Source organism: Mytilus edulis, chromosome 4, assembly GCF_963676685.1.
Source record: "Mytilus edulis chromosome 4, xbMytEdul2.2, whole genome shotgun sequence".
NCBI classification, from domain to species: domain Eukaryota; kingdom Metazoa; phylum Mollusca; class Bivalvia; order Mytilida; family Mytilidae; genus Mytilus; species Mytilus edulis.
Genome location: NC_092347.1, coordinates 90,454,871 through 90,474,575, shown reverse-complemented (window position 1 = coordinate 90,474,575; position 19,705 = coordinate 90,454,871). Strand labels below are relative to the sequence as shown.

At 31.8% G+C, this 19,705-nt stretch overlaps 1 protein-coding gene across 4 annotated transcripts; it reads left to right on the top strand.

Annotated features, from left to right (window-relative positions):
* Positions 1-145: 145 nt before the first annotated feature.
* Positions 146-19,705, top strand: LOC139521004 (uncharacterized). Of its 4 annotated transcripts, none has more exons than XM_071314144.1 (8): positions 146-231; positions 7,811-7,902; positions 12,989-13,070; positions 15,281-15,417; positions 16,343-16,407; positions 16,805-17,160; positions 17,232-17,296; positions 18,011-19,705. In XM_071314144.1, exons 2-8 carry the CDS (start codon positions 7,818-7,820, stop codon positions 18,103-18,105), a joined length of 885 nt encoding a protein of 294 aa, XP_071170245.1. In that variant the 5' UTR covers positions 146-231; positions 7,811-7,817; the 3' UTR covers positions 18,106-19,705. The 4 variants fall into 4 exon arrangements, with proteins under 4 accessions (XP_071170245.1, XP_071170246.1, XP_071170248.1 ...); XM_071314147.1 differs by having other exon boundaries at positions 170-214; XM_071314146.1 differs by lacking the exon at positions 146-231 and adding an exon at positions 1,857-1,936.

Genomic DNA, 19,705 nt, shown 5'->3' with positions numbered 1-19,705 from the left:
CGCGCATAAAAGTACAATATATTTTATCCAAAGTTTTCCGCCTTAAAATCAATTTATATTGTACTAAAGATGAAAATAATTCGATTGTGTCGGTACATCTATATTTTGTTTTATTGTAGCATTAACGTAGAGTTGTTTTTTTAAACAACGTGTAGGAATATTTAAAATTTATTGCAGACGAAAAGTCCGGGAAATTACAACTTGGCATTTTTGCGTTTGTATATTTTTAATGTAAGAATAATCATACCAATCTCCAAGGCCGTAACTAGGCATCTTATTTTAGTGAGGCAAAATAATTGAGCCGAGCGAAGCGAGGCGAAATTTTTTTTGGAGGGTATGAAATGAATGGTGCAAAATCCTGCATTCTAAGCATTTTTAGAGAGTTTGATAATGTTTTGAATTTGGACACTTTTTATATAAATTTTTCATATTTTAAGACTTTTACTAACACCAAATTTTTAACAACTTTATTTAAATGTATATGTAAGATAATCATCCAAATATCACTGATTTGAGTCTGCTGCCAGAACATAGAACAAACATCGATTCAGTAGAATTTGCCAAAGTTTTCTATGGCCGGTTCAGTCAAATCGTTTTAGAATCATAATTTGGTCTGCTGATATCCTTATCGCGATGAAAATGGAGCATGGCATGCAAGACCGCACAATCTCGCGCCACTCATACATGCTCTTTGCCAAGTTTTCAGTCGTTTCAGGGCAGTCTGTGTTTCAAAAGGTGGCACATTATCATCAACACAATGATCAATGTCTTCTTCCAATTCCTTCTCCATCAGCAATTCGGTAGCAGCATCGGTAGTAACAGTTTTGTTTCCAAAAGGGAATTAAGCTTTCCTGTAAGCACTATCATACAGTCGCAGTTACAAAATATTTAAACTCGCTTTTATGCTGACAAAGAGTAGACAAACTAGGGATAGAATGAGATAAGATACATGTATATGATTCTATCTATAGAGTAAGTATACATGATATGGGTACAGGGGAATTGGAATGGAGTTTTTGACGTTTACATGTAGGTCCATAATTTCAAATTATTTCTAGAAATAGTTGGAGATATTTTAGTTTCAGAATCTATAAATTTAGGGGTTAGGATTGGGGGTGTACGATTACGAAACCCAGAATATAAAGAAATGAAATTCCCTAGTCCCGAATAAGTAAAGACAAAATCCTGTGTTAACGGTTCTACAATTCCTCAATAATATCAAATTGGAATATGGATATTCTTTCAATTTTTAAGGTTAAAGAAACATGGATAAAAACTAATCCATGCATGTTTCATATTATTTACATTTTATTTATCTGTAAAGAGAAAGGTTAGAGTTCGTGAAATGAATACGCAGACAGGACTGCCCCCTTGCGATACCCAGTACTTTATTTGTCAAAAGTTGGTGAAATGGAGAAATGAATACGCAGACAGGACTGCCCCCTTCCGAAGACCAGTACTTGATTTGTAAGTCTACTTATCGTTTTTGGATTGTTCTAATGAAGTTATATGCAATACTCAGACTCTGTTCACAAAAAAACTAGTTTACTAGAATTATTCCTTCTTTACCTTCAGTGTCGCTTTTCTAGATTTTTCTGCAAGAGCCTGTTTTTAACTAGAGATCCATGATGATTATCGTTACTAGGTTAATGTGATCGAGAAACATCACCCGTAGAGATGCTGAGTTATATCCAGGAAGAATAGTTTAAAAGGAATGGTGACAAGTTGTAGAAATTAAGGTTGAGACAGAACAACAAATGACTATTATATTTATATATATGTATAAAAAAAATTATCAGTGTCAAAATTTTAGTGAGGCAATTGCCTCACTTGCCTCAAGGGTAGTTACGGCCTTGATCTCTCACAAACCATTAGACAGTCACAGAGTACACGAACCAAAATAGGAACCTGTTTGGTTAATCAAACAATGGACCAGGTTGTGTTTAATAAGAGAGACATATATAATAATTTCAAATGAAGTAAACAAATAAACATGACTGACTACACAATGGTTAATAAAAAAGAAACAGACTAAAAGTTATACAAATGTACACAAAACACAACATAGAAAACTAAAGACTAAGCAATGCGAAACCGAACAAAACCTGGGGTAGTCTGAATATTTATGACATCTTGAAGGCACAGGCACTTGTTTCTATAGCTGCGTCTATGGGCCGCAAATAGTCATTAAATAACATAAGGACCTAAGAGCTACGGTTCCTCAGCTATTGTTTCTATCCATGGGAAGACCCACTAATATCAACGTATATTTACAACTGGTAAATAAACGTTAAAAGTGGGTCTTCCCATGGATAGAAAGAAGTGCCTGTGCTTGAAAGGCTATTATATTTTGTTGCTTTGACGCCTTACAGTCATGTTAGTAGATCAGTTTCAGTAGGTCACTATAATAATTTGGGAAAAGGGGATGGAATTGTATTTACAACATTAGGAAGATATCTGCTATCATCTATGAAATAAACATTCCATTAGGCTCAAGCAACTCATGATGGCGTCTGTTACAAGCCATGTAATATTGTGTAATTTGTATCAACTGGCTGGTACTATACTCTGTATGCTGGAATGTTGCTACATAGAAATGGAAAGATCACAACTTGGAGGCTGATTTCATCTCTTGTTAAGCCAGATTTTTCTTTGCATATGATGGTCTAGTCTAAGAGGGTGCTTGCATGGGGAAAAAATGTGAAATAAGACATAAATTCACTCACATTGAATGTGAAATGATTTCTGTCATAAAAGTTGCATGAAAAATAAAGACTGATGTGAACCTTTAAATTTGTGACTTATATAAACATATTTTATATATACAATAGTCTTCTGTCTGGTATTTAGCTGAATTTTGTCTCTGAATGACCCTAAAACTGCTTCTGAAGTCAAGCAATAATCAATTTTTAATTGTGACCACAAAATTTTATATTGGAATGTCAAATTTTATGGGAACTTGTGTGATTTTATGTAATGGTCCGAGAACACAATTAATTCGTAGTGCATTTCTTTTAGAACATAAATGAAAATTAAAAAATTCCCACCTGCGCTTTCTCAATGAAATTTTTACAGTGTGTTGTACTACTTTTGGGACAAATTATATCAAAATTATAGAAAACTTCATCGCCTCTAACTCAAAATATGGACAATTTTGTGTTTAGGGTGTCTTGAAATCTTTTGACAGCTTCCGAAGTGCTAATTTTTAACCTTTTTCAGCTGGACCAAATCACTACTTTTCTGTAAAATTCTGGACCCAAATTTTTTTACAGTGTAATTTCACCCCCCTACTTACAATTTGAGGCATTAAACATGGAGAAATAAATTTGGAAGAGGTATAAAAATTATTGGCAAGTAACCCACTGTTAACACTAGGGACTATATTCGTGAACAACGAAAATCAAGGGACAACAATTGTGGTCTCGGACCTAATAGGATAGAAAGAGTTGACAAATCTTAAAAAAACTTGGTATGACCAAAGCTTAATAAATTATAACACTACTTGCAAAGTTTCGTAACAATAGGATATATATTATAGACAATATGTTAAATTCTATACTCATCTTTGCGTGTTAAATTTTGACGTTAAAATTGAATAATTTCAACTATCAACATTTTGGGCTTTGAAAATTAAAATATTGCAAAAAAATACTTTTTAAATGCCCTAATATATCATTTATTATGTACTAAAAGCAATAGAGTACTCCATTTGATTTATCAGAGTTAGCATAATTATTCAAAAGTCAAATTTATATCAGCCTGGGCCTAAAAATTGAGGTTTTTCAATGAAAGGGGGCCTTACATGAAGATGTAATATTTTCCAGCAATTTTAAATTTGTGAAGCTTTTTGGTTATAAATAATCCTTACATATGTATTGAATGTACTTTAAATGGAAAGAAAAGTCACAAATAACATATCATATTAGTTTAAAAGGGTCTTAAGCCAAGTAAGACTGGAAAAAAATAAGGGTCAATTTAGGCCGTGCCACATATTTACATTAAAAAATGCATATTGAGGCTATAAGAAATAAAAAATTGTGTCTTTTTTATCATTTCTATACTCATGTGATATGATACAACAAATCTGAGCACAAAAAGGCTCTTGCAATTAACTTTTCTTACAGACAGTATGGTCTGATACAAAGATTTTTGCCTTTTTAATGAAAAACTTGATTGTAATTTTAGTCTCAACAGGCTTATATTTAAACCACTTGCTATCCTACAGAAGAAAAGAAAGATATTATGTGAGATGGAACAGGTACAATAGACATTGTAAAGTGCTTTTGATACAAATTTAGTGAGGTCTTTATTGTGGACTTCAAATTTTATGTACCAAGAACCCCACTTTTGACTTCATCCAAACAGGGCGTTAGACAAGGGTCATTTATACAACACATTTTGTACATATTGTCTGAGATAATCTTCTTTTCTGTAGATTCTGAGTTCAAAAACAAGTAAAAGAACTAGATAAAGGCATAGAAACACAAGTATTGACACATGAAAGCCTGTCAGATAGAAAGTCAGGATGCCATGTATGCATCAGTATTGAAAAAGCCTTGAAATGCCTATTTTGACCATAAAATGCCAAAATTGGTCATTTTTGCAGATATTCTATTAAATAAAAGTTTAAATCCTTTAGTTTCATGCTATTTGACAAATTGACACCACCAAATCATTTAGGGAAGATGCCAAAGTACAGATTCTATATTTACAGACTTCACCTCTTAGGTCCGAGAACACAATTAATTCGTAGTGCATTTCTTTTAGAACATAAATGAAAATTAAAAAATTCCCACCTGCGCTTTCTCAATGAAATTTTTACAGTGTGTTGTACTACTTTTGGGACAAATTATATCAAAATTATAGAAAACTTCATCGCCTCTAACTCAAAATATGGACAATTTTGTGTTTAGGGTGTCTTGAAATCTTTTGACAGCTTCCGAAGTGCTAATTTTTAACCTTTTTCAGCTGGACCAAATCACTACTTTTCTGTAAAATTCTGGACCCAAATTTTTTTACAGTGTAATTTCACCCCCCTACTTACAATTTGAGGCATTAAACATGGAGAAATAAATTTGGAAGAGGTATAAAAATTATTGGCAAGTAACCCACTGTTAACACTAGGGACTATATTCGTGAACAACGAAAATCAAGGGACGACAATTGTGGTCTCGGACCTAATGGCAGACAAATTTGCATACAAGTGTAAATACAACTAATCACTGTCTATATGTAACCAGCAGCTTTTTTCGTAAACACCATCAAGGATTTATTTTTTTCACCAATTTTGAATCATGCGCAACATTCCAGAAAATTCATCATATTGAATGTGGGAAGTATTTGATCATGTTGATAGAAAAGATGAAAAAGAAGAGTCTTACTGTATATGTAAACTCTCTGTTTTACTTGATATTTCCAATTTATTATACACATTTATGATATAAATGGTTTCTGGCTTTTAATAAAGTATATAACTGGATATACATGTAGGAAGATGTGGTGTGAGTGCCAATGAAACAACTCTCCATCCAAATAACAATTTTTAAAAGAGTAAACCATTATAGGTCAATGTACGGCCTTCAACACGGAGCCTTGGCTCACACCGAACAACAAGCTATGAAGGGCCCCAAAATTACTATTTGTTTATTGAGTTATTTAGATAACTGATTATATAGAATAACTTACCAAGACTGGAAACTTGGATTAGCTCCAATATTGATAAGGAAAAAAATGAAGGAACAGCATAGGCCTTTGCAAGAATCACTTTATCTTAAAAAACAAAATTTATATAAAAAATTCAGAGATTGGGTATGAATGCAAATAAGAAAAATATCCACCAAAGTTCAAATTAGGTGGCTGTAAGCAATTATAGGCAGCTGTACAGCCTTCAACAATGAGAAAACCCATACTGTTATAGTTGGCTGTTGAAGGGTCCTAACAGAAAAAAATATGGAACAGTTGGTTCAATTGAGAAAACGAACAACCAAATTTATAACAATAAACATGAAAAACAAACATGACAGATGATTTTTGGGGAAAGACGCCTTCAGGCCGTCAATTCCCTAATGGGGTTGGCCAGAGTATCATTCCCTCACGTCAATCATTTTGTTTTGATAGTTTGGAAACCCCCTCAAAATGTCATACTGAAATTGATGACAAGGAGAACAGATTGACTTTAACAACATTTTTTACACATTTCCCTTCTGTTTCTCATGAAATTATCGTATATTGAGCTTTCCCTTACACTACATACGTTTCTTTTACAGTCCGGAAAAATCAGTATTACGAAATATTCTAAATATATCTAACCTAGTGACGTCATTGTTGGAATGCCACACTACACAGGGATATCCTTTATTTCTTATAAAAATCATTCACAGTATTTGTATACTAATTTAAAATCTGTATTTGTTAAATATAAACCTAATGATGTTTGCTGTAGTGTAGATGATTCACACATGCAATGCTTTAATCTGAGGCTATAATCAGATAATATGTAGATCAACTGTCGCGGTAAACAATGTCAATGTGTATACATGAGATTGGGGAGAGAAACGGCAGTTTTCATTGTTTCTATAAAGTTCTGTTTTTAGAATCTTCCTCCAACATTTTTTGTCCAATTCAGGAGCACTTAAATTGATGAGTAATTTTACACTAAAATCAAAGTAAATGTTTATGAACATTTAAAATGTGACATTTAGTATATGATAAGTAGTCTTCTATATAAAAAAAAATGTGTACCAACATAATTATTGAAATGGTTAAAAAAAAAAAAAATGTTGCTTTTTGTAGTTTATACCTATTGAGATTGGGGAGAGCAACTGCAGTTTTCATTCTTTCTGTAAAGTTATAATTTTAGAATCTTTCTCCAATAAAGGAGCACCTCAATTGATGAGTAATTACCCACTAAAATGAAAGTTAATGTATATGAACACTAAAAATGTCACATTAAGTATATATATGATAAGTAGTCATCAATTAAAAAATAATTTTGCGTACCGACATAATTATTGTAGTGGTCATTTTAAAATATTTTTTTTAAATATTGCTTTTTGTAGTTTTTTATTCATGAATTTTACAGATATATCAAAATGTGGGATCTGGAAACAAACTTCACACAGCTTATATCAATCATATTTGATTTTATAAGTACATGTATCCCTGTGATGAGAGTTGTAACTGGAAACTTTATCAATGGAAAATTAAAACTGAATAGATTTTTCAGTCCTCACTTTCTTGAGAATGCTGTCACAAAAAATTAAGAATGGTCTTAGCCTGTCGTTCAGTTGTACATAATTAAAACTCTAAAATATATTGTAGTAGTTGTTAAATTCAATTGAATTTTAGATAATTAACTCCCAACTTTAATTAAATCTTTTGATTTAGAAGGTGTAGATCTCATTGGTCCAAATTGTCTCTATGATGAACTCTTGACTAAGGAAATGAAATAACAATAAACAACAATTAGTTTCCTTATTGTCAGCCTTTCTATATGTTCTAGCGGATTTTTTTGCTCATTCTTTGTATATAGACTATCAAAAGATACCCCCCTAAAAATTGAAACAATGGCCGTCTTTTCCCTCAGAGCTCTTCAGCTCTTTGATTTTCTTGACCACCCCTGCCAAGTGTTTGAATTTCATTTGATAAAATAGCAAGCACGCAAATTAAGAATTTGAAAATCACAATGCAAATGAAATAAAATGAGCAGCACACAGTGTACACCTGTCTTCCATCAAGAAGATAATTATAGTATTGTGAACATCATCTTATATTACATGTTTGTTGAAATAAATCCCTTTGTTTTTTTCAGAAGCTGAATGATGTCAGAGAATCTGCAAATATTTGAAGGTCTGACTGCATGGTTTTCTGAGAGTGTTTCAACTGAAAGAAAAACAAAATGGAGTGAGTATAAACAATATAACTTTCATAAATATGAAGGGCATTATACAATCAATGTGACTGATTTACACTAAGTTTCCAAAAGAGAGGCAAAAGATACCAAACATGCCAAAAAAACATTCAAACTCATAAATCAAAACTCACTTACAACTCCATGTCTAAAAATGAGCAAAATAACAGAATACAAAAGGCAGATCCTGCACCTCATGGGATACTCATGGTGTAATTCCTATACAGATGGTTTGTTTTTCCAGGCAAATGTACCAATACTTATTACATGGCCCGAGAACACAGTTATTTCGTAGTGCATTTCTTTTAGACAATAAATTCAAATTAAAAAAATCGCACCTGCTCTTTCTCAAAAAGATTTTTACAGTGTAGTGTACTACCAGTGAGACAAATAATATCAAAATTATAGAAACTTCTACCAGCTCTAACTCAAAATATTGACAATTCTGTGTTAAGGGGGTGTAAAATTCAGTTTGACAGCTTCAGACGTGCTAAAATTTGACCTTTTAGAACTGGACCAATTTACTTCTTAACATAAAGATTCAGCACCCAATTTTTTTTTACATGTAATTACATCCCCCTACTTGATATTTCATGCATTTAATATCAAGAAATAAATTGGGAAAGTGTATCAAATAAGACATGCAAGTTATACACTGTTTACACTAGGGACTATATTCGTAGACAACGAAAACCAAAGGACGATAACTGTGTCCTTGGACCTAATAGGACAGAAAGACTTGACCAATCTTTATAAAACTTTGCATAACCTAAGCTTAGGCAATTGTGAGATAGGTTGCCAAGTTTCATGGCCATATGACATATATTAGAGACACTAGGGTCATTTTAATATAGACATTTGAATGTTTATTTTTGACGTGTAAATCAAATATCTTCAACTGTCAAGATTTTGGCCTTAAAATTTTAAATTTTGCAAAAATTTGCTTTTTAAATGCTCTTGAATATCAAATATTAAGTATTAAAAGCATCTGAACACTCTTTTATTTATCAGATGTATTGTAATTATTCCAAAGTTAAATTTATATAAGCCTATGCCTGAAAATAGAGATTTTCCAATTTAGGGACGCCTTATATAAATATGCATTTTTCTCAGCCAATTTGAAGATTTTGAAGTTTTTTATGCCTAATTTATTCTTTCATATATATAAAATGTACTTTAAATGTATAGAAAAGTGTCAAAAAGCATACCACATGAGTATAAAATGGTCTTGGGCCATGTAGTACTGAGAATTATTTAGAGTCGATTTAGGCGGTAGCCCATATTGACATATAAAAATGCACACAGAAGCTATTAGAAATGAAAATGTGTAACTTTTTGCTCATTTCTATGCTAAGGCGTTATGATACAAGAAGTCTAATTGCAAAAGGACTCTTGCATTTAATTTTTTTAGAAACAATATGGTCTGATGGCCAGTTTTTTCACTTTTCAATGGAAAACTTGCATTTAGTTTTAGCCTTAATAGGCATAAAGTTGGACCACTTACTATCATACAGAGAAAAAAAATGGTAGCCTATGAAAGGAGTAAGGTGTACTGAGTATAATAAAGTGCTTTTTTTACAGATTTAGTGAAATATTTGTGATGGACTACAGATTTGATGTACAAAGCTCTTCACATTTTACATACATCTATTAGGCCGTTTAACCATGGCCGTGAATACAAATATCTGCACTTTTTTTCTGTGATAATCTACTTTTCTCTATATCCAGAGTTCACAAATGGTTAATTAAATTTGATTTAATCATAGAAACACAAATATCAGGAACAAAAAAGCTGTCAGATAGAAAGTCAGCATGCCTCTTAGCCATAAAATGTAAACTGCTTTAAAATGCTTATTATAGCCGTAGAATGCCAAAATGGCACATTTTAACAGAATTTCTGTAAACCAAAGATGTAAATCCTTTACTTTGATTGAGTTTGACAAACTGAAACCAGCAAATCATTCAGGAAAGTTGCCAAAGTACAGAATCTAGATTTCAGGAATCCATCTCTTAGGCCCGAGAACACAGTTATTTCGTAGTGCATTTCTTTTAGACAATAAATTCAAATTAAAAAAATCGCACCTGCTCTTTCTCAAAAAGATTTTTACAGTGTAGTGTACTACCAGTGAGACAAATAATATCAAAATTATAGAAACTTCTACCAGCTCTAACTCAAAATATTGACAATTCTGTGTTAAGGGGGTGTAAAATTCAGTTTGACAGCTTCAGACGTGCTAAAATTTGACCTTTTAGAACTGGACCAATTTACTTCTTAACATAAAGATTCAGCACCCAATTTTTTTTTACATGTAATTACATCCCCCTACTTGATATTTCATGCATTTAATATCAAGAAATAAATTGGGAAAGTGTATCAAATAAGACATGCAAGTTATACACTGTTTACACTAGGGACTATATTCGTAGACAACGAAAACCAAAGGACGATAACTGTGTCCTTGGACCACATTGCAGTTTATATACTGTTATTATTTGTCTGTCCTGGGCGTTAAATGTGTGAAATATAGCTTTCCAAATGTCAATACATATTTAATGACAGTGAGTGATAAAAGGTCAACACAGGAAACAAAGTGAAACAACTATTTCTAATAATACTTCTATTAAAAGTATCATATTATACACCCACTCCTAGTCCTATGGGCTAAATTGCATCTACCTCGTCTGTTCGACAGATGGACTTCCATGTTTAGTCAGCATGCCAACAGGTGTTGTAATATGTGAGCTATTTTTCAGATCTTTCAGATACCAACTCCCTGTTTGTGGATACTTTGACTTTTTAAATATGTTAAATGATTGATTTATTGTTCAGTCAGGGGACTTACTGAAATAAGTGATTTTTAAATCACTTATTTGAGTAGCAAATTCGAGGTTTTGTCACAAATTGGGATTTTGTAGTTTTTTCAAAATTTTAAACACATAGGTTTAGATAACATCTTTTAATTAGTAAAATTAAAAAATATGAACTTTTTGCTTCTTTTAAGTAGCAAGGTTTAAGTCTTTGATGCTATCATTTACCTGAAAATTCTATTTTAGTGCTATAATAAGGGCTTTACATAATGAACTGATACTTTCTTAAAAGATTTTTCACAGCAGTGGGAGTATTTTTCCTCTGAAGTTCAAGGTTTCATCTTTCAGATTATGTAATAAAATTCTACTGTTCGCGATAAAAATTTCACTGTTCGGGGGTGTTGAAATTAGTGGGGGTTATTAAAAGAATGATACTTAAAGAAATGATTTTTGGGAAGGAAATTGAGGTCTGATACTTAAACAAGTGATTTTTATGTCATTATCCTAGATTCAGTACAAGGTCATCACCTGAAATGACCTGGTCATCCTAGACAACACAGATGTTGGTTCTGATAAGTTTAGAAACATAATTAGTCCCTGGATCATTAGTATTCTATATTTAAAGCTACACTATTATTAAATCACTTCTTCTAGTGATTAATTTGTACTACTTAAATAGGTGATTATTAAAGAAAGACAACTCTAACTTCCAACCTTTATGGAAATAATGTTACTTGAATCAGTGATTTAGAAAATCACTTGTTTAAGTAAGTCCCCTGACTGTTGTTAGTGTTTTAATTCACTTTCAGTATTATTGGCTATATCATAGTAATCAGTTTTTATTGGTGGAGGAAGCCAGAGAAAACAACCAACTTTGGCAGGAAAAATGACAATGATTGTCTTATAAAGATAGGAGTAAAATTCACCTGCCACATTTAATCAAAACTTCAGTGTTGCCCGGCTAGTGATGAAGGAGATGAACCACTTAGACCTCTCAGCCACTGAGGCACCTGTTATATGAATTCTTAGACCTCTCAGCCACTGAGGCACCTGTTATATGAATTCTAAGACCTCTCAGCCACTGAGGCACCTGTTATATGAATTCTTAGACCTCTCAGCCACTGAGGCACCTGTTATATGAATTCTTAGACCTCTCAGCCACTGAGGCACCTGTTATATGAATTCTTAGACCTCTCAGCCACTGAGGCACCTGTTATATGAATTCTTAGACCTCTCAGCCACTGGGGCACCTGTTATATGAATTCTTAGACCTCTCAGCCACTGGTGCACCTGTTATATGAATTCTTAGACCTCTCAGCCACTGGGGCACCTGTTATATGAATTCTTAGACCTCTCAGCCACTTGGGCACCTGTTATATGAATTCTTAGACCTCTCAGCCACTGGGGCACCTGTTATATGAATTCTTAGACCTCTCAGCCACTGGGGCACCTGTTATATGAATTAATATGTTTACACAGGTCTTCATTACTATTGAACCGAATCATTTCAATTTTGGTCACATGCTCAACAAGAACATTTTATAATGCGGCGTTTCCAACCCTTATTTTAGGTCCAAATTTGGACCTTCCAAAGAGAATGCTCTTTTTCCCAATTTTCAGCTCTAAAATTCCAAATAGTATATAGACATCGTTGCGAGATTTTGTTGGTGTCTTATCATGGTTTTTGTTTACAAATCTCTTGAATTATTTGCAATTCATGCAGTTATTTCTTCTCTGCTCTGAATGCAGAACTTTGTACCTAATTTTTCAAAATTTCATTAGGGGCATGTCCCCAAACCCCCTAGCAAGTTGCACACAGCTGATCCTTCGTTTAAAGGGACCTATATATTTCCCCAAAAGCCAATATATCACGAAAACATTTATTCCCAATTGCAATGGTCCTGAGCCCCTTCCCCTAATCACTAGGAAAATCACTGTAATGTATGTGCCCTTCTGGGATCTGTCAGACAGCTATTTCCAGTTTTACAATACTTTAAATTATGAGAGGGGATATATTTAGTACAGCACATGATTTTTATACCCCTGCTTTAAAAAAAAGAGGTGGTATACTGATTTACCTCTGTCTATCCATCCTTCAGTCTGTCCATCCGTCCCATGAATATTTTTCGTCACGTCTTTCTCAGGAACTACATCATAAGTAGCTTACAGTTTCACTTGTTGTTACTATTGAGAATATTTAATATTATTGGAAATTATCATTCATTTTTAGAGGATTTAATTCCTTTCAAGTCATATATGTTTATGTTTTAGAGGATAAAGGAGGAAAACAAGCTGATTTTGATTCTGCACAATTTATATTTAGTGAAAATGCAGACAGTAAAGATACTAAACAGTAAGTTCTTTAAAATTGCATTAGAAAACTGTAAGGGCTATTCAAGAAATTATTTTGGTTAATGAATCTGGGTGGTGTCGGAAGGAATTTGGTCTAGCCTGATACATTATGTTGTGGAAGCAAGACATCTATAGCAATCCTACATTAAGTCATTGCCTATGTCATCATCATCATCATTTAAGTTCAGTTAGAAGTTAAAGTTCTGTTTTCTATTAAAAAAAAAAACTATTTTTGTAGCTTTCATATAAAGATTTAAACTTATTAAAGTTATTCATACATTTGTAACTTTGTCAAACCTTCACAAAATTTTACAAAACTTGAATGGAAGATTTTTTTTCATTCATTTTTTTCATGTGACTAGTTATTCAAATACCCATGGAATTATAAGTTTTCCTCAATCCACAAAAACATTTCGTATATCAATGAAATATCAAATTCAATTCCTGCAATATTGCAATTTTTTACCCATAACCATGTTATAAATTTTATTGTTATGCCTCTGCCACTAGACAACTGGGACACTAAGTTTTACCCTTGTCCTTTTTTTCATTTTGTCTCAATTAGAGTTTAACTTATACAGAATGCACAGAATGCATATAAGCTCCAAACACTGATCAAGTTTGAATTTAACTGTGTCACTTTCACCATTCTCTAGATTTGTCCCTTTTTAAATGGAAAACATACTGTTTTTACCCTCTAAATTTACTTAGCCTCTACCAAATGCTTTGAAACTTACATACAATGCATATACCGGTAACCTCTATAATAGATCAAGTTCTAATTTGGGTGGACAAGTCTCTTTGACCTTCTGGATTTATGTCCCTTTATAAATGGAAAAATTGCTTACATACTCTCACTTTACTTTGCCTTAACCAAATGTTATGAAACTTATACACATTGCTTATTATCACCTAAAACAGATCAAAGTTAAATTTGAATGGCGTCCCTTCCACAGTTCTTGAGATATGTTCCTTTCTAAAAGGAAGAAAGCTGAATTTGCTGTATTATTAAAAGCAGAGCTTCTGTGTCACATGGGCACATTATTCTCCTAATTTGCTTAATATATCTATAACTATGATTGAGTCATAAATCATGGTAGAATTATCCTTGTAAGATCTCTGTCCTAAATCATAGTAGAATTATCCTTGTAAGATCTCTGTCCTAAATCATAGTAGAATTATCCTTGTAAGATCTCTGTCCTAAATCATAGTAGAATTATCCTTGTAAGATCTCTGTCCTAAATCATAGTAGAATTATCCTTGTAAGATCTCTGTCCTAAATCATAGTAGAATTATCCTTGGAAGATCTCTGTCCTAAATCATAGTAGAATTATCCTTGTAAGATCTCTGTCCTAAATCATAGTAGAATTATCCTTGTAAGATCTCTGTCCTAAATCATGGTAGAATTATCCTTGTAAGATCTCTGTCCTAAATCATAGTAGAATTATCGTTGTAAGATCTCTGTCCTAAATCATAGTAGAATTATCGTTGTAAGATCTCTGTCCTAAATCATAGTAGAATTATCGTTGTAAGATCTCTGTCCTAAATCATAGTAGAATTATCCTTGGAAGATCTCTGTCCTAAATCATAGTAGAATTATCCTTGTAAGATCTCTGTCCTAAATCATAGTAGAATTATCCTTGTAAGATCTCTGTCCTTAATCATAGTAGAATTATCCTTGGAAGATCTCGTCCTAAATCTCATTTAATGCTTGTTGGTCGATATAAAGTTTGTGTTTCACATAAATAAATTATATTATTCACCAATCATTTGGTTGATATATTTTTTTGTTTATATTAATATCTTTAAAGTTTCTGCAGTAGGTGTTAGGTGTTAGTTATTACTATTCCTCCACTTTTGCATTTATAATACAATTGTAGTAAAGAAATATATCTAAATTAGTAAGTTAGCTTGTAATCAAAATTAACAATTGATAAATTTTACTGTTGAATTTATTCAAGATGCTTTTCTGACAGTTTTTATAACAGTTTGTTCCTATGAAGATTGATGAAAGACTTTACAGATTTCCAATACTTGACAATTTGTTTTATATTTTATAGAAAGACTTTACAGATTTCCAATACTTGACAATTTGTTTTATATTTTATAGAAAGACTTTACAGATTTCCAATACTTGACAATTTGTTTTATATTTTATAGAAAGACTTTACAGATTTCCAATACTTGACCATTTGTTTTATATTTTTATAGAATATTTCAAAGCAGTGCCTATAGAGATGAACACCTTGCAGTCTTTCATGCAAAGTATATTTCTGATTCAACAAAAGTGCCATCACAGAAAATACCAGTTGGAAAATATTTCTTACCTCCAAAAGAAATACAGAATTGTAATGTATTATTTATAGCATTTAAAAACAAGACTAATTTAACTACTGTAGAAAGGGACTTGTTTGTGTTTAATATGGCACAAAATGAAATAATAGAAAAACAGACATCTTACTTATCTTTGATATGATTACTTTTTATACGAAATTCAGTAATCTAAATTTTAGGAAGATGATCATGCCCATTACTTATTCACTAAAACATATTAGAAAAATTATAATTTTGTTTTTTGTTTATATTTTTTTTTTTTATATAAAAGTTTAAAGCTTTATTGAAGCTGTAATAAGTAATGCATCACTGAGAAATTACAACTTTACACTAACAACAATTGTGTATCACTTATCTGTGTTTCATGTCTATAGTGACTGGTTTAGAATTCAGGTCAATTTTACAGAAACACATGATGATTGAGTTAGCTAATTCTTCCACTCCACACTCTTGTATAAGCATCATCAGTAAAGAGTCACAAACAAAAAAATGATACAAAGACTTCAGTTCATAAAAGATTTCACAGAAAACAAAGATTATCCTCATTCAAAAATTGGGGTGAAAATGTTAAACATTATATGCATTGTCCTACATTTGTTGTGGTATGTGAGTGAAGTTGCATCTAGATAAACTCTTTCATGGTGTATCCTTTCCTTTCTGTACTTTATCACAGCACAACAGAACACATTTATACAAAATTATGTCACAGTATGTCACAAATAATGATAGAACAATCGTTTCAAAGTCTTAAGGAAGTTTACAAGAATTTAGATTATTTTGTCATCCAGAATACAAAAACAAACCAATGTGATGTCAATAGAACATAATTCTCATCAGAATTTAAATAAGGCCTCAGCTACTCCCACAAAAACTACACAATTTGGTGCGCTAAGGAGGACATGATTTTCATGCCAGATAAAGTGAATTCTTTATTTTCAGTGGTAAGGAAACAGATGAAGTACATTTGGGATGATACAGACAGTGGAGTATCCAGTGAGGAGGAGGTTTGTACAAATAGTAGCAGAGGAAGTGCATTGTTTAATGACAAAGATAACTTTTCAAGCTTCCTTCAATGAAATTAATACATTTTGTTGTCCAGTTCTGTGTTTGGCTTACTTCAATGAGACAGCAAACTAAAATTACAAATTTATAACCAAAAGGCATCTAGAGGTCTTTATAAATAGATAACTTGGCTATACAATGGAAAGCTCAAAATTGCTTCATAAAAAGGCTAAAAGATTTACAGTGTCTATCAAATACCTACCATCAACATCAGTTGCCTCTAAATTACAAAAAACATTTAGTATATGACAAAAGACTACCATTTATGAAACTCAATATTGAATGAATTAGTTGATAACTTTTAATTTGCAGCTTTATAGCTTTACTTTTACTTATTAGGATAATGGAAAAGCAATTGATGTTCATACTGGTGAATATATACAGCATACAGACTTAATGTCCAAGAAAGACAATTATATAAAGAAAAGTGACAAACAAAGACTTGATGGGAAGAAAGAACCAAAAGCAACACCATCTAAAAAAAGACAGAATGCTTCAATATTAGCTAATTCACCAGAGGAAAAATCAAAAAGACATAATGATTCTATAGTACATAAACCACAATCAAATAGTGATAAAAGAAAATCAAATGAAGATGTGCAAAATTACAGTGTCCGCAAAAGGACTCCCAAAAACTACAGTGATTTACCAAATATTGATGTGGGAGATATTGTGCTAGATAACACTGATAAAACAACAATGGAATCTCACCCCACAACAAATGGACATTCTAGTCAGACGATGGGTCAACATAATCAAGGTAAACTATAATGGACTCTCACCCCACAACAAATGGACATTCTAGTCAGACAATGGGTCAACATAATCAAGGTATTCTATATTTACTATCTTTAAGTTGTAATCTCAAATAAAACAGAAAATTTGATGGTTATTGATAATCGTGCATAATTATAATTTTCTAATGATGTAAATGATACAGCGTGACATAGAATGCTAAAATGTCTTACGCTAATGTGTCCCTTGCAGTGCATCTGAGTGAATGTAAGGATTGAACCATTGAATGTGAGAATTATACACTGACTGTAATGATATAACCATATAAAGAAAAAATAGGCCTCAAAACAGTTTTCTATAGTGCCAACAGTGGCTAACTGTTAAAAGCCTTAAGGTTACATATAAATACACTTTTCATGTGTATTTGACTCTGATATTTTAATAATAACAGTTAGTATAAAATTTAGCAGAAACCAAAACAAGACTAGACTTGAGCATAAGCTAGAAAATGGAAGATACAAATTTAGAAGACAGTTTTCCTTCTGTGAACATGGATATTTTTAAGGGTGTTTTTTACAAATTTCAAGGCACACAGGGGTAAATTTTTGCATCATACAACAAGTGCTTGGCATCACATACTGTTTTTTTTTTATAAGCTCTTCTTCGAGTTCTTTCAGGTGATTTTTTATGCATTTTTTTTATATTAAAGTAAATATGAAGAAAAAAAATTTCAAAATTTACAGTATAATATGAACATTGATATTTGATTAATTCTATGTAGGTGAATTAATGTTGTTTTTTTTTCTTCAGATTTCTTTTGCATTGATGATTTACCAAAAGTCACAAGTGAAATGGAAGATCTCATACCTGGACAAAATGGATTTGAAGTAGTGTCAAAGTCATGAAACAAAATGTAACTTACTTTAGTTAAAAAAAATAATTGAAAAAATCAGCAATGTAGAATTCTTCTGATCTTTTTACATAAACAGAGATGTATGAAACAGAGGATTCTACTGAATAGCACACATTTCAGTCAGAACATTTTGTAACTTTCTGTACAATTACATATATCTGGTAGGATATCTTTTTAAAGTTTAAGAGAGCAAAAATATTATTGCCCTTGGACAGATATATATAATATGCGCATTTTTATAAGGCATTGGGATGCTATGATAAGTTTTTAATATGTGTACAATAAAAAAATTGATATTGGGATCAGGATTCAGGTTATTTCATAAATGTCTTTTGGAAATTTCTGCACACAAAGTTGCAATTCATATAAAATGCATTCTCTCTTTATGTTTAATTTTTAACAAATTATTATGTCAGAGCTATTAGACTTTTATATGCCAAAGTATGTGCTATTTTAGTTTGTGTATGTACAGTTTTCAGGATCCTAATTATATTAAATTCATATAGTAACCTTGTGACGGAATAGAAGTTCCTTCATAATATATGTTCCAAAAGGAAAAAATATTCTGGAATATTATTTCCACAAAAATAAATATTACAGTTAATGTTCCTAACGGAATAAATGGTATAGAATGTTTGTTCCAACAGGAACAGATATTATGACATTGTTTATAACAAAGTTTCCAAAGGAACTTCTGCTAGGAGGAACAAATATACGTTGACAACCTTACTAAAAATACAGCTGCCTTACATTCATCCTTTATACATTTTTATGATCTTGCCTAGCGGAGGGGGCATTAAGTTTTACCCTTGTCTGTATGTATGTCCGTCCGTATGTCCCAAAGTTGGTTTTCTGTTCTCTAACTTTAGTTTGCCTCAACTAAATTCTATGAAAGTTATATACAATGCTTATAACTACAAAATATAGTTCAAGTTTCAATTTTGGGGGTATCCATTTAACTGTTCTAGAGTTATGCCCTCTACAAACAAAAAAATTGCTGAATTTTTTGTTTCTGTTCTCCTACTATAGTTTGCCTCATGCTATGAAACTTATGCACAATGCTTATTAGCACAAAATAGAGATCAAGTTTAAATTTCGGGGGCATCACAGTAACTGTTCTAGAGTTATGCCCCTTCACAAATAGAAAAATTGCTGAATTTGTCGTTTCTGTTCTCAAACTTTAGTTTACCTTAACCAAATGATATGCAACTTATACACAATGCTTATTACCACATAACTCAGATCAATTAGGGTCACCTAAACTGTTCTTCAATTGTGTCCCTTTATAACTTCATTTGATATGCAAGCGGGGGCATCATCTGTCCCATGGACACAATCCCCATTTATTTAGAATTGTTCCAGAATGTTTTTCAATATATATTTTCAGGTCATTATAAGCACAAATTTAACTAATTTTAAATATTTTATTTGTAAAAATATAGTACCAAGGACGACTAGAACTTGTTCATTCCACTGATGTTTGATTTGTTGATATTATTTTTTATTTAAATTTTGAAGAAAAAAGACCAATATTAAATACATGTTTATGTTTTTTGAGATTCTTGAAACGAAATAAAAAGCTTTAATTTCTT